The sequence below is a fragment of the Branchiostoma floridae genome, chromosome 7 (assembly GCF_000003815.2).
Source record: "Branchiostoma floridae strain S238N-H82 chromosome 7, Bfl_VNyyK, whole genome shotgun sequence".
Taxonomy (NCBI): domain Eukaryota; kingdom Metazoa; phylum Chordata; class Leptocardii; order Amphioxiformes; family Branchiostomatidae; genus Branchiostoma; species Branchiostoma floridae.
Genome location: NC_049985.1, coordinates 16,076,316 through 16,103,870, shown reverse-complemented (window position 1 = coordinate 16,103,870; position 27,555 = coordinate 16,076,316). Strand labels below are relative to the sequence as shown.

The 27,555-nt window shown below is 43.7% G+C and overlaps 2 protein-coding genes and 1 long non-coding RNA gene across 8 annotated transcripts in view; all 3 read left to right on the top strand.

Annotated features, from left to right (window-relative positions):
* LOC118420311 (ligand of Numb protein X 2-like) overlaps window positions 1-10,460 on the top strand; it is a 25,308-nt gene extending 14,848 nt beyond the window's left edge. For 2 of the 6 annotated variants that reach the window (XM_035827063.1, XM_035827059.1), the window contains 10 exons: window positions 998-1,113; window positions 1,547-1,591; window positions 2,123-2,203; window positions 3,201-3,397; window positions 3,871-4,039; window positions 4,621-4,802; window positions 5,779-6,061; window positions 6,533-6,755; window positions 7,481-7,639; window positions 8,240-10,460. In XM_035827063.1, the coding sequence (XP_035682956.1) occupies window positions 998-1,113; window positions 1,547-1,591; window positions 2,123-2,203; window positions 3,201-3,397; window positions 3,871-4,039; window positions 4,621-4,802; window positions 5,779-6,061; window positions 6,533-6,755; window positions 7,481-7,639; window positions 8,240-8,375 (1,591 nt within the window). In that variant the 3' untranslated portion in view covers window positions 8,376-10,460. The remainder of the gene's footprint in view (window positions 1-997; window positions 1,114-1,546; window positions 1,592-2,122; window positions 2,204-3,200; window positions 3,398-3,870; window positions 4,040-4,620; window positions 4,803-5,778; window positions 6,062-6,532; window positions 6,756-7,480; window positions 7,640-8,239) is intronic. The other 4 variants (XM_035827064.1, XM_035827062.1, XM_035827060.1 and 1 more) reach the window with 3 other exon arrangements.
* Window positions 10,461-16,111: 5,651 nt separating this feature from the next.
* LOC118420081 (mucin-2-like) lies at window positions 16,112-17,365 on the top strand. The gene is made up of 2 exons (XM_035826784.1): window positions 16,112-16,886; window positions 17,343-17,365. The coding sequence occupies exons 1-2, from the start codon at window positions 16,112-16,114 to the stop codon at window positions 17,363-17,365; spliced, it is 798 nt and encodes a 265-aa protein (XP_035682677.1).
* A 1,314-nt stretch (window positions 17,366-18,679) lies between these two features.
* Window positions 18,680-20,288, top strand: LOC118420337. Its single transcript, XR_004831731.1, has 2 exons — window positions 18,680-18,958; window positions 20,037-20,288. It is a non-coding gene; the product is annotated as an uncharacterized LOC118420337 (long non-coding RNA).
* The last annotated feature ends 7,267 nt before the right edge of the window (window positions 20,289-27,555 follow it).

Below are 27,555 nucleotides of genomic sequence, written 5' to 3'. Positions count from 1 at the left end.
TATATCTTGTTCAGAACACCGAGATAGCAAAACCGGAAGTTGCGCTGCAGTACCAAGGATAGCCGCTAGGGGGCCCAAAATCTAATCACTTCCAGCTTTCATCACATCCTACCAACACACAAAGTATGAAACCAATCCATCCAGCCGTTCTTGAGTTATCTTGTTGACAGACAGACACACACACACACACACAAACGCAGGGTAAAATATAACCTCCATGACATTTCATGGAGGTAATTATACTATTTATAGCTTCAGATGCTGTATTTCAAGTTTTCCCATCGTTAAAAGACTGAAAAATGTGGCACAAATACAGAATTATGAGCAAAAGTTACATATGCATCTACATGTTTATTGAGAGATGAAGTGACCTGTTTGAAAGAGAATGCATTGACATGCTACATTTATCTATTTGATTGCCCAATAAAGGGAGAGCTGCTTTTCCTCGGCCTCAGTAGTTTGAAAATTGCCTTTGTACACTGTAGACTAGGGATGGGTACCAGTACAGAAAATTCAGGTCCAGGTACGGTCAAGGTACGGTCCAGGTCAAGAGGATTAGGTACAGGTCTTGACCTGAACCCGGACTGACTTACCTGTAATTATCTGTGAACTTATTAGATCTATACTCAAAACAATTTTGCTAACAAAGGATTCTGTTACGTAGAGTATCTGATGGCATTTAAAATCCTATCTTCATGTAGACAACAGTAAAAGCCTCTGAGTTCTAGACTTTAACTTTGGAAACTTGGTAGAAATGACTATCATCTCTACTCTACTGGTACTTTGTTCTCGTTATTTGCTTGGACGTGTGAGCCCCAAAACACGTGAAAGACCTGCTGGTATGTTTTGTTCATTATCGAATTAGTCCAACATCCGGTCTACTGATTTTTTTCAGGTCCGATTTTTTCCGGATCGGTCCAACAAGAAGAAACAATTTTGTACCAGCCTGTATCCAGCCCTCTGTAGACTAACTTCTATTTCCCCTTGTGTTTTGCAGATGTAAAGGTACAACAGTACGCTGTCTGCGGGCCCCGGCGGGCTGTAGGTTTAAGGGCACCCCCACAGCACTGAAGGAACACATGCAGAAGTGCACTTACAAACACACCATCTCCAGTAAGTATACGTGTTCATACATTATTAATGTCGGCAGTCACGGTGTTTTCCAAAATCATGATATGTCAGATAATGTTATGAATATTTCAAGAGACTGACCTTTACCAATCTGATCACAAGTAGATTACTCTTGCATATGGGTGGAGACTGTGATGTGATAAAATTGCTGATTCTACATATTTAAAATCATTTCATTTATTTTAATTAGCCAGGTATGCACACTCAGGGCAAGAGCCCTGTTTTTCAGGAGAACCTGGTAAATGAAGATTTTGTTGATGTTTACATGTTGACAGAAACTTGATGATGAAGCCATATGTATGTTTGTTATGTGAGCTGAAAAGAAAGCTTGCTACAGTGTAGTCACAAATTGCACAGTAACCTATCTTCTTTATGTCAGGGATTGAAAGTGTTTGGATCAACTTTTATCTTTCAGTAGATGGTACAAAAAACAGGTTGTATAGAGCACGAGGTCACCTGAGTAAGTTATAGAACACCTTCACAAACTAGTATGTCATGGGTGTGGGTACAGGTATGGGTGTGTAAAGGGTATACCTGTGGGTGCAGGTGTGGGTGTGGAACAAGGAAGGTTAGTTCTGTCCCTTTGGTTTAGTTACGGAGAACTGACCTGCAAGGTGATAGTAAACACTAGTTAACATAGGTACAATGTCTTGTGTGTACATGTGGTAAGTGTGATAGTTAAGGTGAAATAAAATGTAGTATATATAGATAGGATATATTATATATGTACTAGTCATGTATATGGGTTACAAGGAGACTTTGATTTCTTCTGTGATAATTTCTGTTCAAAGGCCTTACAAGAAGCATGATTTTGACAAGTTATAAGACTGAATTTGTACATCAAGTGGCATGTATATACAGTGGTTTGCATGCTGCATGCACTTAGATTGCACACCACAGTTACGAGGGTAGTTTTCATTTCCGAATCTTTCGTGTACTATAAATGTAGAAGAAAATGTACTGATGTGCATGACCTTTAACCCTTGTGTAGGGCTGGCACAGGGAGATGACAGTAATTGTGCCTCGATCCGGGACATGCGTCAGGTGCGGACACCTGTCACCTGCATCACAGGTCCTCACCTGCTTGTCTTAGCTACTCACCTGTGCATGGGCTCAACACTAACCCCAGACTGCTTCATGTTTTTAATGCAGTATGCTAACACTCTAACTCGTATAAGGCTACACATTTAAAAAATATAGCTCCTTTTTGTTTGACTAAAGTCAAGGTGGCTATGTGATCTTGTTTCCTAGAAGGCCTACATATACAAATGTACGTTGTACCCTCGGCAAAGGTACTTTACACCTATTTCCGCACTTGACCGTACCCTGAGAAAGCGACTTACACAGGTTGTGTGTCAAAGACAATATCCCTATCTCTCCTGTTAACAGTTTGCCTTTTAATGCAGTATTGAAAAATATTCGTGATTCATGAGATCATAAGGGCACACAAAATGAGGAATGAAAATTATTAGAAAGAACAATTATTGCCTTTGTTGAAGGATTTGTCCAACAATAGATAGAGAAAGTGTCAAGAATAAGATGTATACTAGTTAGTCTTGGACCTACATAGCCTGCTGCTGTATTTCAGATTAGAAGCATCGCCTTTTGTCAGGTGCAGTGCATTATGATATAAGAAAAAATAAACTTGTGTCTAGAAAACCTGCTTGAGTTACCTGAAGGTTAATTTTGAGTGAAATTTCATTTTATGGTAGCACTGAAGGTTAGGTCTCTATACCCTAAGCTCCTCAGAGACAGGGCGTCATACTGTGACAAAACTATATGGTTGCAAACTACGAATTGAAAACCATGATATGAAAATGACACTAGTGACATTCTACAACTTTCTGTTCAGTGGTATCAGCTGAAGGTGTCTTATTAGATATAACCTTGAGCTGCCTTGGTTGTATCCAAAACAGTCTTTATACTGTTGTGCTGGTGGTGGCATAGAAGATTAGCAGCTGAACTAGCTATATGTAAGATGATACCAGGGCATGCTCCTCTTGATTTGAAAGTTAGTTAAGAATTGCTGAAGTTTCCCTAAAAGTTTCACTACACTGTCTTCCCTGCAGCCATTCCAAGACTGCCTGTTCTGGAGGGTGAAATCACCACTATAGAAGTGAGGAAGTCCAGCCAGTCGGAGCACCTGGGCATCAGTGTTGTGGGGGGATGCGAGACTCCGCTGGTGTCCATGATTGTACAGGAGGTGTTCAGCAGTGGGGCGATAGCCACGGACGGGAGGATTGGACCAGGGGATCAGATACTAGAGGTGAGATCATCATCATATCAATGTAGGCTTAAACCCAATTTATACTGGGGTCGCTTAACCGTCACCGGTCTGAAGAGGAAATAAGGGGCATATGACGGTATTTCAGGGAACCGACCTGAGCCACCTCCAGACCTGTTCCTGGGTCGGTTTAGCAGGGGGCCATGACAGTTTCTCTCGTGTGTAAAAACGTTAAATGGAGGTCCCGTTTTCGAGGACAGCTATGCCTTGAGCATGTTAAAGAAGGAACCCACCCCACTTATCGAAAAGAGTAGGGGTCCTTCCCCGTGTGTGGATGAATCATACTTACCATTGGGGTACAAAAAATGTACCTTGTGTACGTCCCATAATGATCAACGTGGTGATCATGGGCACTAATGCAAGAAGAAGAACAGTTTCGATGATAAGATCCACTTTGTCTTTATTCTGCTTACACACGTATGCACTAAAGTGGCATGTTGTGCCCCCCTCCCCAGGTGAATGGAGAAGACCTGCGTGAGCTGACCCACCACCAGGCCTGCAGGGTCCTGAGGAAACCCTGCCCCCTGCTCAGGCTCACCATCCTCAGGGAGAGGGTGGCTGAGGAGAGGAACACAGGTGCAGAGGTACAGGATACCATACGGGTGGAGCTCACCAAAACTTCAGGTAACAGGAATTATTCAGAGAGGTATTTTTCCATCTGTGTGTCTGTTGTGTTGGTGCGTCCAGTTATTTGAATATTGTTGATTGACAGGATGTGAAGATAGTGTAACTGGAGGTTGCTAGGATCTTTGGCTCTGGTCCAAAGTTTGTCCCTCGGGATGGGAGGCTTGCTAGTCCTATAGTCCTAAATGAATAAGCAGGAAATTGCATAGACAGAATTAGTAAGAAATTCATCATAATTGATAAAAAGAGAGTTTCACAAAAATTCGAAATCTTTTACAGAGGCATGTGATCTTTTCTCGCTTCTATGTTGTGTGGACTTCTATACTTTTATTATAAAAGCTTTGATGGGTTAAGTTGAAAATATCTCTTTTGCTGGTAACTATTCTGAAACTATTTTGATTTTCTTTGTTACATTTACAATTCACAGTTAGTACATGTTGATGACATTCCAGTCTTAATGGTTCATTGTTTTATTCGTTTTAACAGTTCAACTTTTCATTGGTGCAAGACTAACTTGGTTTGAGTCTGATTATATCACTTGGAAGGTTAACAGATATGGATCCGTCTGTTTGCATGTTCAGGTGAACAGCTGGGTATAAGGATAGCGGGACTGCAGGGCACCACGGGGGTGTGTGTACGGGACCTGGTGGAGGGGGGGCTGGCGGCCACGGACGGGAGACTCAGACCCAGGGACGTCATCCTGGAGATCAACGGACAGGACATGAGACAGGCCACGTCAGAACAGGCTGCAGAACTCATACAGGTACAAATGTACATGTTATTCGAAAATAATTTCATCAGGTTGGTAGAATATAGGATATAGGAGAATTCTTGCACATGTACACAACCAGGATGTACTTACTTTGCTTACGTTTCGATGTCTCAGAGTTTCTGACTGGAGTTCTGCTTCTCGCCGCTACATGTTTGATGTAGGTGGCGCTTTTGCGACAAGAACACAATCCTGAACATGGCCAAGGGTGGATACCATCCCCCCTTGGCCATGTTTAGGCTGCAGACCTTATACAGGTACAGGTCATGCATGTTTCATGTGTGTCACCTTCACACCGTCAACGAGAACATATTTTGAAATTGACATTGAATGTTGGCTCCGAGAGAACATCCCTAACCTAACCAAAGCTGGGTACTCATTTTCACCCGTGTCAAGTGAGGAGCTGTGCTGCTGCTGTTCTTGGTTCAGTCAATCAGTCATAGTCATGCGGTGTATTATAGCACCGTTGGGGTTATACCGCCCCTTACCAGGTGGCATGCCCTTTCTTCTAGCTGAATACAAGACGGGGATGCACCAGGTCTCCCATCCGGGTGAACAATGTAAATCACTGTGTGGCTGATACAGTATGGAGGTACGCCAGGCCTCCATCCGGGTGATTTGAAGTGAATCACAAACTCAAGACAGAAGGATTTGCTCCATCGCACACCAGGGCATGCCCTGATTTTTTATAAGTTTGGTGGCTTCTTTAATGTGCGTAAGGTGTGGCTCTTCCCAAACACGGGACCTTCATTTAACATCCTATCCGAGGGACGGCCCTAGCCGAAGCTAGGTACTCATCTTCACCTGAGCAAAGTGAGGAAAACTGTGTAAAGTGCCTTTCCCAAATGACACGGCAGGATTCGAATTTGAGACCTCTCGGTCCTGAGCCAAATTATGCCACACAATCACTTGTTAATGTGATGTAAAAGTTTGCAGTGTTTGTTATAATGCGTGCCTGTTCTTATTCCAGGCTAGTGTAGAGAAGGTAGACTTTGTTGTATCCAGACCAAGAAGACCACAGCCCCCAGACCTCATCAAAGGCATGTTAGAAGCAGACACCTCTGCTAAGACACCGGAGGACTCCCGACCCCCCTCCTTCCAGGACAAACTCATCAGCATCAGGAAGAACGCTCGAGAGTCCCTGGGGATCAGCGTGGCAGGGGGACGGGCTGGCACCAGGGGTGACGTCCCTGTGTTTGTGACTAACGTCCAACCAGATGGGTGTCTGGGGGGAAACGGTCAGCTGAAGAAAGGTAAGCAGATTAAGCTTTTTGTCTTTCACACTATTTCGGTACTATTATACCATTGCATTTGATATCAGTCTTGTTGGATTCATGTTAGTTCACACAAAAAACAAAATTCATATCATGTACAGTGTAAGCCTATGTTTATTTATCCCCATATTCAAAGGAACACACTTATCAGTAACTTTAAACTCACAGTTCATTATCAAGAGATACAACATGTATGCTTGTGAGTGTGTATAAATCTCTCTGATGTACTACCTTTGTCTTGTAGGAAATATCCTTGTGTGTGCATGATCCAATGCCCTTGTCTTGTAGGGGATATCCTTGTGTGTGTGTGAGCCTTTTAACGTTTCCACAGTATATCATTTTAATGGTATATCATTATATCATTGATGATATACTACCCTTGTCTTGTAGGGGATATCCTTGTGAATGTGAGTGTATAAGGTTTTCTAATGTACTACCCTTGTCCTGTAGGGGATATCCTAGTGAGTATAAATGGTACGACCCTGGTTGGCCTGACCCACGAGGAGGCGGTGGGTGTGCTCCGGGCGTCGGCCCTGTCCCAGTGTATCCTGCTGCGGGCCATGGCTCCTGCCAGAGATGGGGACAGTGATGAAGAGGAGGAGGATGACTTTGATGAGGAGGATCCGACAACAGGAAAGACTCCATCATGGATCATGTGGATGAGACTTCCAGAGTAAGTCATGCCAGCAGTGTAGGCTGCAGTACCATTCACAGTTGCTAGGATTTTACTTGTTTGTAGACCTCATCTATAAATGTTGACATTTTCCTGTGGTTTAATGTTAGGGTTTTTTGCAGTGACCCCTTTACATGAACCTTAGAACAACTGCAGAAATACTTGTTATTGGTCTTCTGTCCCCCTACTCTTTTATTTCAACTGCAAAAGGCATTTATGACTTATATTGAGGTCAAAGCATGAAGACCTTGTGCAAAGTAACAGAAACAACGAAAACAAATGGACTCGAACCATGCAGCTGCTCTACAATGTAACTCTTATGTATTTTGGACCATGTGTGTGAAAAAGCTGTGTATAGACTTATTATGACTTATTACAATGATGTAACTCTGTTATATATTTTGTCATTATATATTTTGTCAGACCCTTAACTCTTCCCTCATGACCTCATTGAAAAGTGGCCTGTGTGCTCATTTGGGCTTTCATGATTAAACGGCCTGGGTCAAATATAAAAAAATGGTCAGATGTGTGGAATGCAATCCAATAATTGCTAAATACATGTAAGTGCTACCCTTCCTTCAGCCTGCTTAGTTAGCCATTTGGCATCAAATTTGTAAAGGTTATGGGGTAAGGTACATGGGTAAGGTAGCTGGAAGTATATTAATTCAAGTGGGAAGCCAGTGTTGCTATTGAAAACAAAATTGACAGTTTTGTTGTTTTTGCAGGATCTGTCAAGTTCCCAAGTCCGTGCAGTTGGAGAGGGGCCAGTCAGGCAGCCTGGGGTTCAGCATTGTGGGCGGGTGTGACGGTATCCATGGCAAACAGCCCATCCTGGTCAAGTCCATTGTGCCGGGGGGGTCAGCTGACAGGGACGGGAGACTCAGGTCAGTTTGAGCATCTGTCATACAACATTCTACCAATCTTCTAGACTAGTGTAATTCTTAATTTGTTAATGGTGACTTAAGCAGTCACCGTTCAACTGCTGAAATTTCATAATTGCAATTATTTGATCACTAAGAGCCCAGCTATAAAGAAATGCAGTGGCCTACTCCCTTTACCCAAAAGCAAATTCCCCAAATTGCCCATCACAATATTAAATGGACTTACAAGTTACAATAATACTTTACATAAAAGTTCATATGAGGGAGGGCTAGGACCAAGAACGATACAGAATACACCGTATTGTATTTTATTTATATCATGCCAACCCGAGAAGTTTATGGCCAAAAAAGGAGCAAAAGTCATGACATCAACTGCACATCTTGTCAACAACTTGTCAACTTGAACAAAAGAACCAGATAAAGAAACAAAACAGTTGTTCAAGTTTTTGCTAGCAGCACATGCAAGCAAAATACGGACTGGTCGGAACTATAAAATACGGACCAGTCGGAACACTGATATTGAACATAAGTACAGACCAGGTATGATATAATCAAAAAGATATGCTTGATTGTTGTCACATCTGTTGATGTTTTGTTGTACAGGTGTGGGGATCTGATCCTGTCTGCTAACGGGCACCTGATGACGTCCATCTCCCACACCATGTCAGTCACCCTGCTGAAGAGACTACAGGGGAGCGTCATGCTGGCTGTGGTGTCCTGGCCGGGCACTATGCTGTAACAACACTGTGGTGTCCTGCCCGGGCACTATGCTGTAACAACACTGTGGTGTCCTGGCCGGGCACTATGCTGTAACAACACTGTGGTGTCCTGGCCGGGCACTATGCTGTAACAACACTGTGGTGTCCTGGCAGGGCACTATCCTGTAACAACACTGTGGTGTCCTGGCAGGGCACTATGCTGTAACAACACTGTGGTGTCCTGCCCGGGCACTATGCTGTAACAACACTGTGGTGTCCTGGCCGGGCACTATGCTGTAACAACACTGTGTTGTCTTGGCCGGGCACTATGCTGTAACAACACTGTGGTGTCCTGGCAGGGCACTATGCTGTAACAACACTGTGGTGTCCTGCCCGGGCACTATGCTGTAACAACACTGTGGTGTCCTGGCCAGGCACTATGCTGTAACAACACTGTGGTGTCCTGGCCGGGCACTATCCTGTAACTTGCAAATGACAAATCAGTTTTCAAATCCAATCTGAATATTCTTGACTCTATTCTAATATCAACACAGTCAGAAGAGTTTATCTGAGTTCAATAGTTTAATGTACATAAATGTAGAATGTACACTTACCATTGAGTGAAAAAATTAGTAGCTATAGCAAAAGGATAGCCGATGCACATCTTAGTCTATTAAAAGTTCTACTAGAAAGTTAGCACATACATCCTTTTGTATGCATTACAACCATTTTATGCATTGCAATAAAGGAAAGTTCTATATAAATGAGTTACATAGTTATGAATTACTCTTTATTGCTATATGCTCGGTGATGCCACTTTTAGTGATACAAAAATGTGTATGTCAATGTGAAATTTCATGCAGTCTATATTATAAGGCCTCTATTTCATATCAGTGAAATCACTAAATTTTTCTAAAAAGGACTGGAATATTATGGTTCTGTTAGATGCTATTTTTGCCTTCTTTATAGATATATGTGTTTAGGAAAACTGTTTAGATGCTATAGTGCCTTAGAATTGGAAAATGCATTCTTTATACATGGGAAATAGCTAGTGCCTGATCTTTCTAAGTATGGCCTTTAGGAGAAAAAACTGAAAAATGAAAGGAGGTTAAGACCACTAGAATTTAAAAACTGATGAATGAATTCTTGCAGAAGTTATCCTTATTCCACAGTATATATTGTATCAAAATGCCCCCGAAAGGTGCCTTTTCTGGCTGGATGTAGAATTCTAGATAAACAGTGTACATAAAGAATGTGTAGCAATTAGACCTATGCATTGGTTTGTAATACACTAATATCCTGATCACTAAGGTTTAAACATATTGTGACCTGGTCACCATTACGTTGTTGTTACTATTCATTACAATAGTTAAAATTTGTTATGTTATGACATGACACTCCTTCACATCTTCATGTAGGTAGGAATTTTCTAACCCATAAAGCCATCAAATACTTAGGTATAGATAGGACGTAGTCTGGTATTAACATTTGAGTTCTCCGTAACCTTTAGCAAACTGGAGTACTTGTGTATTGCAATTGAGACCGAGTAGATATCAAGAAAAACATTAATATGATAGAGACTGCAATGACCAGTATTAAGTTATGTAAAACAGTGAATAGCGCTAGCCTTGCATCCGACAACATCCCAATGTGCAACTGAATATCAGAACTAGAATTGGCAGGAAACAGGCAGTGTCTTATCTTGCATTTTAGAAGGGTCTTTCTGGCAAAAAGTCTGTAGTTTTCTATGTAATTTTGAAATCAACACTTAGAAATTATCAGGAATAGAGTATCTTTGTAACATGTAGATTTGAAATAAGACCATTTTTTTTGCCTTCGCCAGTTGTGTTACACTGGTTTTAGTATTAATAATGTAGTCTTGTTTATCATTTACTGTGGAGTCATATCTATAAGGTCCTCTTAGCCTTATCTAACTTGCCATGTGTGTATCATAGGTATGAAATATTATATAATGGTATATTACTTTAATATTTATTACAGCCATACAAGTATATCTATGCTATATTTGATATTGATGATTGTGAAACCTCCAATGCAAGAGCTGGTTGGCTGAATTTCGGTCACGTGCTTCGGTAAAGCAATAAATGCTTTTCCTGGTAAATTGATATTTGTGTCCTGTGTGTGTTGATGGGTAACATAGCTTGCTGTTACACTCTTATGTGTACATCAAAGGAAAATTTTGTGCCAAGCATTTCTACGAATGTCATTCAGCACCAAGGACTAATGCCACTGGTTTGCAGCAGCATTTTTGTAAATGACTTGTTCTATACTGATATTCCCTGGGAGCCAGACAGGACCGGGTAGCTAGCGAGTTTTGTTCGGGGAGCCAAGGCAGTCAGCCCGCCGATCTCACATTAGGCCACTGCAAGTAAATTTTATGGATGACATCCTCTGCAGACTGCAAAAATAGTGTGATAGGTCGAAAAAAAACAAGATGGGTGAAAAAAAACAAGATGCCTACATTTTCAAAAATAGGCACCATAAAGTTGTGCTGAGTGTTGTAACAAGAATTAAAGAGACAAAACATGGTATCAGAACCAACAAGGCATTCATTCCAGCATTCAAGACATGTACTGGTGTGGTAAAAGGGACACTAGTGTGGTAGACTGGTATCACCAACAAAGTTGGTAACAACACTCAAGGCTTCCATATTGATGTCACTTTTACAACTATCCAATAAGTTTAATTTCTGCAACTAACCCTGAGTACCTCGCAAGTGTCACTTCTACAAGTGCAATTATTAGGCTACAACACAACATATTTGTTCATTTTGGTACTTTATCGTCATGTTGACCATCCCTGCAGAAGAAAAATGTTCTTGTTTTTTTTCTGAAATCAGGCGAAAATTAATGCGCGCGCTGATGTCATCCATAAAATTTACTTGCTGTGGCCTTAGAGCTCCTGGGAGCTTAAGCCCGAAGGAGTTATGGCTACCCTTTGGTGGACTTCATCGGGCTTAAACTTCCGGGCCGCTAATAGGACCTCGGTGGGCCTGACTGTCTTGGGCTACCGAGTAAACTGTCCTAGCTGCTCGGTCCCGGCTGTCCCCCAGAGTATACTGATATGACTGGTAGAACATAAGGGCAGAATGTTATCTTTATGTTACTGACAAGACCTTGGAGGTATAGCTAACCTGTGGCTGGGCAATATTAAACTCTGGGCAAGGTCTGGGCAAAGTCCTACCCCGTGAAAATCTTACCGAGTGCAGACGATTACCCCGGCGGTAGAAAGCTTTATCTGCCCCATAGAGAGCCTACACTAGCTACGTAGTCCGCAGAAGCCTCGGTAGACTGGATTGCAGATTAAGGTATAGCAGAAAGGGGGATGTGCTTATGTGTGTGTGCGTATTGCAATGGGTGCGTTGGCAAGAACACATAACGCCTATAGCACCAGGGACATCTGTTTTATGCAGGAAGGCTATGTTTATTTCACCATACTGATGACATATTTGCACGCATCAAGTTTTGGCCGTTTCCGAACAAAAAAATTCAATCATACTGTAAATCGTTCAAAGGAACTGTAAAATGGGCACATATGTCGTTGATTGAATGAAAATATAGAAAACGGATACTAATGTAATAGAATTTCAGAATAAATTCCAATGTCAAATAAGAAGATATGAAGGAACAAAAATTAAAAGAAATACATGTGCATTGTTTGGTATAACGTTAAACCGTTATCTCTAGTCATTTGTTCAACCTTCCTGGCCACTTAGATTTCAAAACAATTTCAAAACTTTATTTTACTCGCACAGTCGCATCTGTTTGGGATTCCCATAGGTGTAATTATATAATCAAATCAACATTGCCTAAATGTAGGAACAATATTTGGAAAAAGAATGTCGTTTAACCCAACTCATGTTGCCCGGCCAAGGACAGCGGTCATTTTGTGAATGGCGTTCAGCACCAAGGACGGCGCGGACCTTGCTACCCTAGTCAAATCACGTGTACACACCGTTCGCCGATGAAATAGCAGAGCTTATGTTGATTTGATACCTGCTAACGGCGTCCACAATGCGGTTCAACTAGAAAAGGTCAAAATTGTTAGCTGGATTTATTAAACTGAAGGGAACTTAATTACCTGCCTTGTCGTGCAGGCGTTCTTGCCAACACCCTAAGACGGTTGTTGAATGTGACCTTATTTGGGTGTTGTTGAATACAGCTTCCTTAGCGGTAGGATATATGTTGCCCAGTTTGAGATCTCAAAACGTAACGGCAAGACGCAACAGCCCGTTCTGTTGGTACAACAACATGGAATTTGCTGAGAATCTCCGCGTTTCTTCTTACGCCGTGGACGATGAGTACGGAAACATGTCCCCAATAGGTGGGAAAATATACAGCGGCTATGATTGTCGCTACAAGTCCCAAAAGGTAGGGGATAGCGACTTGGACGACTGTACATGTGAAATGACTACAGAGCGGGGGGCCGTGACAACAAGCCACCGTGCTAGTAACGGTGTCGGAGTGAGCGTGAAACGCCAAAACCATGCGGAGAAGACAAAAGGTATGTCAAATACTCGAGAACGCAAGGATGGCGATTTTGACGCCGTGAATGATACCCCGACCTGGCCCGATCACCAAATCAAACATCCTCCGTCATCCTCAAAAAAAGACCAAGATACCACCACTCAAGGTCCAATCCGCGAGCCGGCAAAACTAGACTGTGAGAACAAGCTGCCGCTACAAAGCGTTAGCTCCATTTTTTCACGAAATAGTCGCCGGGAGGATCACCCGTTTGTGGCTCGATCTAAGTTGGACGGCCAGAGCAAGATGTTGGATAAAAGAGCGACCCAGACGACGACTACAAACAACATCTTATCACAGGAGATGCCGTCTGCACGACTGAAGACTTCAACATGGAAGAAAAAGGCCACATACCGAATTTCACCTCTGGAAAATAAACAGTCTGGCGGAAATATCGGTAAGGAAAATATTGATTTGATTATATGGATGACATCCCTGGGTGAAGTAATTTTCTGTCGTTAAAAAAAGGTTTCAACCATATTGTAAATCGTACTGTAAAAGTGACTGCAAAATTAGCAAACATATGCTGTAGATTGCAAACAAATGACAGAAAATGCGAAAATGCGAAAGAACAAAAACGAAGAATCTGTTGTTCCGTATCATTCCCATCCTCCTACGCACGGTCCCAACGGCTAGCTGACTGCTCAGCCTATTGGGCCCTGCTATCCCAGGCCCTACACCCAGGTATTATGATTGTCGCCACAAACTCGCCGCCCTGCTTATAAATATTAATGAGCTTACCCTTATATGGGCAGTCAGCCGTTGGGATATTAATGAGCTTACCCTTATATGGGCAGTCAGCCGTTGGGACCGTGCGTAGGAGGATGTATCATTCCCTGAGTGCTCAGTCATATGTTGAACCTTCCTCAAATTTCAGAATGAAGTCAACTTCTTTTGTGTACAGACTTTTTCATTCACACGCTCGCCTCAGTTTTGGGGTTGTTTCCAGAGGATGTCATCCATATAATAAAATCAACAAAGCCTAAGGAGGACACAGTTTTAGAAACATGAAATATTACAGCGTGTATACCTTTCATACATAAGTTGCAATGCTGCTGTTTCTACAAACGGATAGCTTATTAAACCTTGTAAAGTGATACCTTTCCATAAAGAAAGAGGAATGTAAGTAATAGTGCTGATTATAATTGTACTAGTTATAAACTTACTTTCTCCATTTATTCCCTGTGCCCATGAAGGTTACAGAATTTAAAAAAGATATTTTCCTGTTTATACGTGATATCACCAGCAAAGTTCTGAGTCGACCTATTCTTGCATATATATTTTCATATCTAGATCCCCATTCTGAAGAGGACAGTAAGAGCACCTGTCAAGCAGAGTCTCGTTTCCCAGCGCCAGTGTTCTGCAGCATTATTTTGTGTATCGTCATAGCAACCGTAGTTGCAGCGGGAGTCCTGCTGGCCATGTGTCTGATCGACTCTCACCATAGCGGCTCTCACCATACCGGCTCTCACCAAAGTGGCTCACACCATACCGGCTCTCACCAAGGTGGCTCACACCAGACCGGCTCTCACCATACCAGTGCTCACCATAACGGCTCACACCACAATGGCTCTCACCATACCGGCTCTCACCATACCGGCTCTCACCAAAGTGGCTCACACCAGACCGGCTCTCACCATAGTGACTCACACTACAATGACTCTCGCCATAACGGCTCTCACCAAGCTACGGCGACAAAAGGAACCACTTCTACAATGACGACTGCAACGACCAAGCCCATTCCTCCTACGCCAACATCCACTTCCACAATGGCAACCACAGTAATTATGAAGAAATATCGCGGTACAACTACATCTACATCACCGACGACTAGCATGGCAACCCTCCGTTCTATAGCTACAGCTACAGCACCGACGACTTCTATGGCGACTTCTTCTTTTACAACTACCACTTCAACTACATCACCGACAACTACCATAGCGACTTATCCTTCCCCTTCTATAACTACAGCAGTGACAACAACCATAGCGACTTCCCCTTCTACAACTGCAACTACATCACCGACGACTTCTATTTCTACAAATACAACTACAGTACCGTCGACGGCGATAGTGACTTCTCCTTCTACAACTACAGCACCGACGACTGCCATAGTGACTTCTCCTTCTACAACTACAGCACCGACGACTTCTATGGCGACCTCTTCTTCTACAACTACAACTACAACCACAGCACCGACGACAACCATGGCAACTTCTCCTTTTGGAACTACAAATACAGCACCGACGACTTTCTTGCACACTTCCTCTTTTACAACTACAACTACAGAACCGTCAACTACCATTGCGACTTTTCCTCCTACTACTACAACTACAGCACCGACGACCACCATGGCAACTTCTCCTTCTAGAACTACAACTACAGCACCGACGACTTTCTTGCATACTTCCCCTTTTACAACTACAACTACAGAACCGTCAACTACCATTGCGACTTCTCCTTCTACAACTACAACTACAACTACAACGCTGACATCTACCACGGCGGCTACTCCTTCTGCAACTACAACTACGGCGCCGACGACTTTCATGGATATTTTCCCATCTACAACTACAACTACATTACCGACAACTACCAAGGCGACTTCTCCTTCTACAGCTACAGCATCGACGACTACCATGGTAACTTATCTGTCTACAGCCACAACTACAGCACAGGCGACTGCCATGGCGACTTTTACTTCTACCACTACAACTACAGCACCGACGACTACCATGGCGACTTCCCCTTCTATAACTTCAGCACAGGCGACTACCCCGGTGACTTCTCATTCTACAACTACAACTACAACTACAACTACAGCACCGACGACAGCCATGGATACTTCCCCTTCTACCACTACAACTACAACGCTGACATCTACCATTGTGACTTCTCCTTCTACAACTACAACTACAGCACCGACGACAACCATGGCAACTTCTCCTTCTGGAGCTACAACTACAGCACCGACGACTTTCTTGCATACTTCCCCTTCTACAACTACAACTACAGCACCGACGACTACCACGACGACTTCTTCTTTTACAACTACAACTACAACTACAGCTTCATCACCGACGACAACCATGGTGACTTCTCCTTCTACAACTACAACTACAGCACCGGCGACTATCATGGCGACTTCTAATTCTGCCAATACAACTACAGCACCGACGACTTCCTTGGCGACTTCCCCTTCTACAACTAAACCCACAACGCTTACATCTACCATGGCGACTTCCCCTTCTACAACTACAACTACACCTACAACTACGTCACCGACGACTTCTATGGCGACTTCTCCTTCTACAACTACAACTACAGCACCGACGACTTCCTTGGCGACTTCCCCTTCTACAACTACAACGTTGACATCTACCATAGCGACGTCCCCTTCTACAGCTACAACTACAACTACAACTACAGCACCCACGACAACAATGGCGACTTCTCCTTCTACATCTACAGCTACAGCACCGACAACAACTAAGGTGACTTCTCCTTGTACAACTACAAATGCAGCACCGACAACGACCATGGCGCCCCCCTCTGTTACCATGACACCGACGGCTGTCATGACAACCACTGAAGGCCCATGCCCTCCATGTTACGAATTGTTCCAAGAAAACTGTTACAAAGTGTTTGAGGAGACCCTGAGGTACGAGGGGTCCGTGGAGACATGCAGCAAAGACGGTGGCATCCTTGCCACACCTCGTGACCGCACCACGGACCAGTTCCTGATCGGGCTAAAGAACAGGGCGACGGGAAGCGAGTACGTCCGTATCGGCCTGACGGACCGTGCTCAGGAGGGAGTGCTCGTGTGGAGTGATGGCAGTCCTCTGCGCAAGGGCGACTACAGCCCCTGGACGAGGCGTTTACGCAACAATGGCTTGAAGAACTGTGTGGAGTACGTCAGAGCAGATTATAACATTCACTCTCTCGCCATTCAGCCAAATAAGTGGCAGATTACTAGCTGTGATTGGAATCAGATGTTCATCTGCCAAGGTAAGATCAGAGTTCCTTGTGTCTTGTTTAAACTAAACGTGTACATTTTGGCAACTACTGTCTGTGTGGCGCAACGGGTAGAGCGTTGGAATCAGAATCAGTAGGTCCAGAGTTCGATACTCGCCATGCCCCTGCCCCCATGACGGTGGAGTGACGCCCACGGAGCCTCACGGCTAATCTGTCTAAAGGTACCAAAAACAGAATGTCACCACCAGTGTTTCATGTAAGACTAAAATGTATAGAGTAAGCTTCTTTCGATCCGCGCACAGTTATAGATTTGAATTGACTTTACCATTTTACGACATGGTTATCCATTGCCTGATATATGTTTTGCAATAAGAGGGATATATTGGCTCATTTTATAACTGTTTTTTTATATGACTTGTTGAGTTCCGACTTGAAGTGCTGAAAAGGTTTAACTTGTCGCTTGTTTTCCCCCCATCTTCTGTCATGCAGTCAAAAGCCGTGTGGAGACGTAGATTGGACCAGGCGGGGTAGATGACGGGAAAACGTGGATTTTGGGTATGGTGGGTTTTACATGGATTATGCATTAGCTATGAGATAGATTCCTAATGTGTTTTGTGAGTGAGTGAACCGTAAGAATGTAATGACGATAAATTAGTTTGTTTATTTGTTTGTTTATGAAAAATTCTATACCTGTCTCACATTTAAAGCTAGTTCACCTTTATCCGTGGCGTAACCTATATCCGTTGTTTTTAAAACATGCATGGTATTTAGGGCTATCAAGTTGACGAACAGTGTTTTCAAGCTGCAGTATTTTTAAAGTGTTTCAGTTTGAAACCATTCCCGTCGACTTAATATTCTTAAATATTCTGGTTTTTTAACAACGCATGTAAGTTACCTAGAGAACTAGGTTGCTGTCTCTGTCTCTTACCCCTAGCCTGGGTACCATCCGATTTCTACCGAGGCTCCTTACACTCGCTTCCCTAAAAAATACTTTTTTGCGTTTCGTCGCCCTCTGGCGACGAAACGCAATGTATTGGGTTTTACCTTCAGTGGGTGCTTCCTTCGATGCATGGATGGATGCTTGGTGCTTGGTTTGGCTCAAGAGTTCAACACGACCGCATGCAACTGCTACAACTGTATGTTCGGAAATACCATTGCATTGTGGTTTCGGACTTCAATATCCTGGAAAATGTTGCGATAACATGCAAAACTACCGAAGTCACGGGTTCCTCTCTCAGCACTCGGTGTCTAGTGCGGAAGGGGCCTTCCGCACTAGAAGTCTAGTGCCGACGTTACGTCCGCACTAGGTGTCCAGTGGTGAGTCGACTTCAGCACTGAAAACCCCCGATTCACCACTAGAAACCGAGTGCTGAGACTACCATCCGCACTAGAAAACGAGTGACGACAAATATTCCGCACAGGAAAACCAGTGACGACAAATATTCCGCACTTGAAACCGTGAGTGCTGACAGCCTGCCTCCGTTACGTTATTTACAGTTCCGGGCAGTTAAAGGTACACATATACAAATGTAATACATAAAAGAAGTGTAACAAAACGTTCACCTTTAGCCTGAGAAAGCTGCGTATGGGAGGAAATATCCGTGTCGGGTTTTCAAAGAACAGTACATATCAATTTTTTTTCTTATTTAGACATTTTTTTTCGTGACCAAAGTAGAACTGTCTAAACTGTCTGTAGCCGCCACGAATCAACAAATGATGCATGCGAACGATTGATTGAAAGTAGTCTGCAACTCAAACACGACAAAGGGAGCTGCAATTTATTGGCATTTCATCTTCGTGAAATTTAGAAAAAGGGAACGAAGCTGACACACTATTTAACCTGATTAGTCATTGGTCCCGAAAGTTGCCCTTTGACCCCACAATACTAAGAGATGTCAAACTGTCAGTCCTCCTGTGGTCCTCGTCTACGACGGACCCCTCCACTTCTGCTCACCACGCAAAGCAGAAAACCTGCCCAGCGGTGATGTTGGTTTTTCGACGCCGCAGGGAAGCACGCTACGGCTCGAGGCCTTGGCGGTCACGTTTTGATTACCCTCGGGAGGACACGTTCTTTCCACGGAAGGTTTGATTTGGTTCCGCGGTCGGTTGGTACTTTTTCGTGTGTTTCTCTCGTCTCTTTACTCCTGTGTGTGCTTCGTTAGAGGTTCGGAGCGGCCTTTACTGATTATGGTTCTCGCTGTTTGTGTTTCCTTTCTAGCACGGCTTGGAATTCCGGCTGCCAGCTATATCATTTAATCCTTGCGTTGTCTGTTGTTTTTGCATATGAATACTTGATTTTTGAGGGAGGAATGTTCCGGAGTGCAGGGGTGACTGCTTTACGCCATTTTCGTTACAGTTTCAAGCCTTTCTTCCTTCTTAGGCCGGGACGAGTTTAGGACGCCTTTTTTTCGTTCAGGCTGGCGTTTTGTTTTGCGTGAAGCTGATTGATTCTTGTGTGTTTTCGTGCCTTTGTGAATGTTTTAGCAGGGTCCGACAGCTACTCCAAGCAGATAGTTGGTGCCCACATGGCAGATGGTGGTTCTCTCGAATTTCTTTTGTCCTGGTTATGTTTTTGTATCCATAGTGATCCTCCGCGAAGGAAAGCTGTGGGTGCTGGCTTTTATTGCTGAGGTGTGGAGCAGAACGAGAGTTTCCAGATTTTGATGTCATTTTTTGATTTTCGTGAATATTTCAGGCAGGAACAGAGAACGACGATGGCATGTTCCAGGAGGCAAGATGGCGACCCCCCCCCCCTCCTGGTTCTTTGTTTTCAGGATCAGACGTCACCCCGCTGAGAGAGCTTGTCGTAGCGTTCAGCCAACCCCTCTGAGCTTCGAAGGCTGCAGTCGGTACGATTTGGGTGTCATTTCTGTTTTGGCAAGGTAGAATTTTCTTTTGCTTTCCTAGATTGAACGTCGAGGCTGTGTATGGGGTTTCCGCTAATATTTTGCATTAGTTTGGAGTTTGATTTGCATGTGTATGAGTGTGTATCTGTAAGGCGCGTTTGGATGTTGTGGGCGCGCGTGACCCAGCCTTACGCCACGTAACGCGGCTCGCTCGCATGTGGGGGGGCTGGGCGGTGTGGAGGATGCGTTTGTTTTAGACTTGTCTGTCTGGGACCGGACCTGTTGCCGGGCGCCCGTCCCTCCCCACTATCTCATGGTTCACGTGTTGTTCATACAGGTCTGACGCTCTCCCCCTCCAACAACAGGGATGCGAGGGACACACCACCACCCAGCTCCGGGACACGCCATCATCAACCTCGCCAGATGTGCGGCCCGATAGGACCCGTTGGTGGCCTGCACAAGCTTTAGCAGCAGAGAGGGGTCAAGACGCGCCAGGGAACCTGTTAGGCTGTGATGTTTTATGTTGTGAACCATGTTTTCTTTGTACTGAATAAAGTTGTGAGATAATAAATACCAGGGAACCTGAGGAGGCGGCTTCAGGGCACAGTGCTACAAGGGACAGCGGTCAGAGGATCAGGGTCGACTGGCGCTCCGGTCCCCGACACCGCCCAGCCCCTGCCGGTCAGTTCAGCTAACCCCGCCGACAGCTCAAGGAACGGACTGTAAGTCATTTTTTCCCCTATTTTTCTTGATGGATTTTGACATGTCGTTTTCCAGTGCGATGGGGTGCCGCGGGATGCTGGATGGTTAGGAACTAATCGAGTAACCCTGTTTTGAGATTGGTCTGACCAAGAACGTCTTTGGTTTGACGCCTTTTTTATAGCACAGCAAGATATCATTCAGTGCGACGGGGTTCCGCAGTAAGCTGAATGACCCGAGAAGTGTGCAGTCGTATTTTCAGCATGGTGTGACGTTATCCAGCGCGAAGGGTTTCCGCGGAAGGCTGGACGATCCGAGAAATTGTGCTCGTTTATTTTCTTTCGTGATTTGCTGTGACATCATTCAGCGCGAAGGGGTTCCGCGGAAGGCTGAATGATTCGGGAAGTCATGTACGTTCTTCCATGACATTTTGTAACTAAATCCAGTGCGATGGGTTTCCGCGGGAGGCTGGATGATTTGCTAGGCGGAAGTGCGTGAGTATCGTCGCCGGACTGAGGCCTGGCTAAAGGGTGTGCGCGGGAAACGGGCTGTGAGGACAGAAGTGAGCAGCCTGATGTGCGTCTGCGTATAAATGATTTTTGTGTCGCACAGTGATGACTTACCAGATGCAGTACAGAGCACGGTTCAGTTATGTCTGTTTTTCCTTCATGTTTGAATCGCTGTGTAAATTTGGAGTGGGTATGATCAGTGTTGGGAAAACGAGTGTGAATACTTAGGAATGTGTGGTTTATGTAACGTTAGTGATAAAAGTTCAAAGAAGAGCAAGATGAGTGAGGGGGACAAGTCGAGAGGAGTAAGAAAGGAATCATATGAGTAAGGGGAGAGGAAAGGTGATAGAGCGAAGATAAGGATGGGAAGATGAGAGAGGGATAAAGACAGGGAGTGATTTGAAAGAGTAGACAGGGAGAGGAAAGGAGCGAGAAGGTACCTTAAGGAAGTATCTTTGTAGGGAGGTATTAGGGGACAGGAGAGGAAAGGCTCCAAAGTCAGAGAGGGCAAAGGCGGAAGACGATTTCCGCATCACTTCATAACGGAGGGGCCGAGGACTAATTCAGGACAAATAGGATACTATTTAACCTGATTAGTCATTGGTCCCGAAATTGCCCTTTGACCCCACAATACTAAGAGATGTCAAACTGTCAGTCCTCCTGTGGCCCTCCGGCTACGTCTGGAGCCTGAAGCGACCCACCCGCCCAGCCCTCGACAAGTTTTCTGCTTTGCGCGGTTTTTGGACGCCCGCTTAATGCGGTCGTCTCAGCGCATAGGTGACTTTAGGCTCCAGACGATTTCCGCATCACTTCATAACGGAGGGGCCGAGGACTAATTCAGGACAAATAGGATACTGTTGACATGAGGTCATCATATACATAACACTATATACATGTAGGATGTAGCGTATGATACACACATGCTGTTTCGAGTTCCGACAGAGACAAGACTAGGGCAAAATTGATTTAAAATACTGAGTAAGTGACCGTCCGAAGGTTAGTAGGCGCTGCTGCATGTCAACTATGTGTTTGAGTAACGATTTGGACGCGAGCACTGGAAACCCAGTGCTAACGGTCTTAAAATGATAGTAGCACTCGGCTTCTAGTGCCGAAGTGGTCTTAGCACTCGGCTTCTAGTGCCGAAAAGTCACCGAGCACTAGAAATCCCAGTGCGGAACCCGTGACTTAGGTAGATCGGCACTCGGTTATCCAGTGCTCAAAGACCTCCGCACTGGGTAACAAGTGCTGAACAACCTTTGAACCACCCTTCCGCACTAGAAACCGAGTGCTGAGCGGAGATCAGCACTAGAAACCGAGTGCTGGGCGGAGTTCGGCACTAGAAACCGAGTGCTGGACGGAGTTCGGCACTGGAAAACGAGTGCCGAGACAAGGTGTAGCTCTGGAATTCCAGCGCTGACGGGTCTTCAGCACTCGAACAAAGCCGTTCCGCACTGGAAATCCTGTGCGGAAGATTCTTTCGTACTGGGCCCCGAGTGCCGACGCCAGTTTCTCCACGAATTCCGCACTGGGCGCCCAGTGCGGAACCCGTGACTTCGGTATACTTGCATATAACATCTATTCCACAAGATTGCACAAGAAAAACAATGATTTTATCAAGAAAGCGACCGAAAATCGACATAAATACTATGTAGTGAGGTTAAAGCATAATGTACACTCACATGTAATACACGTAAAGCTCAAATCTCCTTCAGATCCGAAAGTCCCTGGATCGAAACCGAGAGTGGATTTTTTCTTTTTAAATATTGAAGATAATATATAAATATTCTATTCATTTATTGATATTATACTTGTATATATCATTTTTTATTTATTCTAGTATTCATTTTATATATGCAAGGCCTTTGTCTTATGAACAGGACTTCATAGATTCCAAACCCGGCATTCGAATTTTTCTGTTCATGGTAATGGAAATACCGTGCAGCGGCTCCTATGCGCGGTAAGATGATTCTCGCAAAACACTCGCCACTAAACTACTATTCATGATGTAAACAGAGGCTCTTGATGTTGTTTGCATGAAACTCCATCAAAAACAGCGATCCTTTCTTACAGTAGCAAATGCTTCATTGTTCAGTATCGACTTCATTCAGAAGTTTTCAGACAACACGGATGTGGAAAGCCACACCGCTCGACACAAAAGTATGGAAATTTTCATGAATATTAGCAAAATTATCCAGGAAAACAAGGAAGAAATGTTGTAAATGCGGAAACCAGTATAATAGAGATGAGGTAGCTGTTAATTGGTTTGGATATTTGTTTGACATTTGGTAGTCAATTTAGATAGAATCTTGTCACAGTGCTGATGGTGCTTTTTCAAGTGTACATAAGTACCTGAGTATATTGATAGATTTTATAATGAACTTATTGTACATTTAAAATAAAGTTGTAAGCCAAGACCAGCTATTAAACAGTACTCCTTTCCAAAATAACAATTTTTCTTATAGACGCAACAGCCCTTGAGTGACTTTTTCTAACAGATTTTACTTCAAGAAAAAGACAGTTCACACTCATAAACGTAGACGAAACGCCAGCTTTTTTTAAAAGCACTTGTTTAGGGAAGCGAGTGTAAGGAGCCCCGGTAGAAATCGGATGGTACCCAGGCTATCTTACCCCCGCATGGCAAACAATAAGTGCAGCGTAAAAAATAAAAACAATTCATCGTCTAAAATATCGAATGGACATGTATCATATGTGGCAGCTTTCATATTGAGATTTGTACCTAGGTACTATAGGCATTGATAATACATATTTTCTCTTACAGTGACCAGGGCGTTCTCCAATCTTTCCACATGAAGAGAGCATGTGCATACAGACAAAACTGTCAAACTCTCAACCAGAAGGTACCCTTGGTGACGAGAATGTAAGAAGAAGAAGATAAGAAGAAGAAACATATATGAAAAAGTTTTATACACGAAACAAGAACGACGGTAAACTACATATAAAGTCAACTACAAACTAGAAAACAGGAACCAAATTAAATATCAAAACCCCAATAAACGTAAACAACCTGGGCAGACTCAACATGGTAACTATAATTTAATAGCCCATACGTTCAAAGATGTACATTTACAGAAATATCTCAAGGCTTGGATAAAGTTTTGGTACACATTTCATTTTCAAAGTGTAACTAAAGTACAGCCTCATAACTCGCAAGGGTGCCTACTGGCTTCACGGTGAGAAAGGCCATGTAGCCACTGTCTGTATGTAAACAGACAGCATCAGGTTCCTAGAGCTTTAAAACCTGTCTTTAGCTACTCTGTGTTTACAAAACAAAGTTACCAGAAACTGTGTGGGAGGCAGACAAATCAGAACCGACAAAGGGTTTTCTTTCAGAGCAAAGACTCCTAACTTCAGAGCACACGCGAAGACGCCGAGAATTACATCTACATAAGCATACTTGTTGAGTAGTCACTGACGAAAGATAGCGTTTGCTGTATGAAACGTCTGACCGTTTCCAAATATTTTACAGTTGTTTAGTAGCTGCTACCTTGCGCATACATATTATTTAAGTGGGTCATTTTACTATTTAGTAAGTGTACGGCCCGCTACAAAATAACTGGTTTTATTCACAGAAAATTCGGCAGCCCAAGAGCTGAATTACAAGGATAAAAGGTTGACATGTGACATATAGATAAGACTAACATACTTAAAGTGTTAAAATCACAGGCGAATCCCTTAAAAGGTTTCACGTCGAGCTAAGTCTATACGGACAGTACGCGTAGGCTCCTCTATACAACAACCTTCAATACCTTTGATCAAATCAAGCATGGTGAGCTTTTAGTCAAGCTCACCATGTATTATTTGCTGTTTTTCTAAAGCAAAGAAGATATACTACACTACTATATGGTTCTTGTATTTTTAGATTAAGTTTAGTAGACATTGATGGCTATTTTGTGAGAACCTGGTAGACAGACAGAATTTCCTGTACTTGGCAGGGATGTGTAAATTGTATAAATAATGAGTGTAGTAGTGTAGAGAGTTTGAAATATGGATAAGTTGTTCCTAAAAGGTCATAGAGCTTCGCTGGCTGCCTGTGCATGCCTTGTTGCGCAACCGTTCGTTTCCAATGATTAGTCTAAGACTGTTCTAGCAAGTGCCCTTTTCTTATGTCTTCTTAAGCTTTAACTTATAAGATTAAACATATACTTAACGCCCACATAGCTATCAAAGAACAAACGACCTCTGCGTCATACAGACAATCAGCATGCTAAGAGAGGCGGTCGGAACGTGTGAGCTCTCATAACGGGTCGGTGCTGCGCTGGCACCGGTTCTGTTCGTCCAACATCATGGACTTCTTCGCTATGGAGTTCCGTGCCTGTCCTATCATCACAGACGATGAGTTTGAAGACGTGGTGAGGTCTACAGAAGAGGACAGCGCCGGGTGTTATGAGTCCCAAAATGGGACCCGTGAGAGGCACCGGGTAGATGATATATACCACGCGTTTCCATCGGCAGCGCAGCGGGTAGATCACCCACCCAGCACCGAGGACAGGGCAAGTGTAGAACGCTCCAAACATGCGGGTCAGCCGGACGAACCAGGCTCTGGTGAACTTGACAAAAATGGTGAATTTGACATGGAAAATTGTGACGACAAAAACGACACCACCGACGGTCCGCATCAAGAATTTTCCAGAGGGAAACAGGGAGGGTCAAAAAAGGAATCGGACGAACCCCCAGAGAGTAAAAACCATGCGGCCGGGCAAACAGCCCAACCCAAGGAAGACCTACCTGCAGACGGTAACAACGGAGAAGCTAACCGCACAAGTACCCCCCAACTCGACAAGGAAACACAAACAGATATCGTCTGGCCTCCGGATGGCTCAATTCTCGGCCGCGACAACCAGCATGCAGAGGGCAACGAAAAAGAACACCCTGCCGTGCCCAATCAACAAGAACTTGAAGAAGATTTAGATGCTCCTTCAACCGAGAATGGTAGCCTACACGCCGTTGAAGGGCCCATCCGCGAGGAAGCGAACCTAGACTGCGATGATATACCTATGTATCACATGAATCTACTCAAGCAAGGATCGTTGGACAGTGGGAGCGTCAAATCAGCCGACAGCGGCTTCATTCGTGATGGGGACTCCGAACTCGCAGAAGGGGGAAAGAGCGAAAACGATCACCTAAAACATTCCCAGTCAAATGAAGATGAAGGGAGCGAGACTAAGGAGAAAGGCATCTCCACAAAAGACCCTGGCGTAAAAGAGGACGAATCCGAGCTTGCAGATGGGACAAAGAGCGCCACAGATGACGACTCCAAACATCCTCAGCCTACAGAAGGTGACGGGAGCAATGACAAGCAGGAAGGCACCCCTCATGAGGACCCGAACGCAGAAAAGAAGGCGTCAAGCCGAATCTCTGTTGAAGAAGATGAAGAATCTTGCTGTGGCAGTAACGGTGAGGAAACATCCTGATATCCACACACATCAAACATGGACACAACGGCATAGCACATTACATCATGGCACACTGTTGACAAGGTACTACATGTATTGTGGTAATGTTGGGAGTATATAATTTTGTGATCCTTTGTGGCCTTGTGCATTTAACGCTCATCCTGGGCTGTAGTAATGTTACAAACTATGATTGATCCTGTAGACAATCAACTTACAGTTTGTAGCCATGTGCTCTATTACTTGTGCTGAAGGCATTATGATTATGTCAATCTTAAAAAAATGTCTCCAAATTGCACATTGTGCACAATGATATAGAGGAAACCAATGTAGGCTACAATTGAAAACAAAAAAATCAATTCAGAATCGCCATAGCTTTTGCTTTTTGAAGTCTTTCCGGATCCTGGTGCACTTCGGGAAATGCTGACGTCATCAGACGGCGTAATCCAATGTCGTGTGTAGAAATTATAACCCGATTGGCCCCGAATGTGGAACGGATTTTGCAAATACTTCATTCCGGCTGGTTCTGCTTGATTCATGCTAATTCGATTTCAGTGTTAAGGCCCTAATAAGCGTGCGAAATTTACATATTTTTTCGTAGAGTAGATTAAGACTCATACTCAGCTATATTTCTCCTGGCTTGGCATGTGATATTTCAAAATGAAGTATACACATCAAGTGCATATGACGTGACAATAGTTGGTACGTTGAATAGAACTTGCAACGGTAATGAATGCTTAAAAGAAGAATGTACACATAAGATACATATGTATGTTGATAAAGATGAACTGTATCAAAAGAATTAAGCAATTATTATTAGTCAGGATATGTCTGTTGTTTAAGTGCAATCAAGTTTCTTAAGTTTTGTTGGCGCTTTAAATTTCTGATCCTTGGGTATTTTTCCTGGTGTTAACTTTCCTCTAGAACCTATAATCGCTGAACGACCACGTACTGAATGACCAGAGATTTCACAGATCGCTGAACGAATTTCATAGATAAAGAACGAATTCTTTGACGTTTTATGTTTATTGTTGTCTTCTGAATCATGCTTTTACATCTTGCAGTCATTCCTTTGCAATCATGAAATTCATTATTTCAATGGTCACACAATTTCCAGTTTTGATCACTTAACGATCACCGTCAACGAAACATAGCTTATTTGAGCTTTTGCGTTTACCGATGTCTTGAACTGTGTAGAACTAGTGTTATGGTGTTATCTATAGGAGATTGTTTTCTC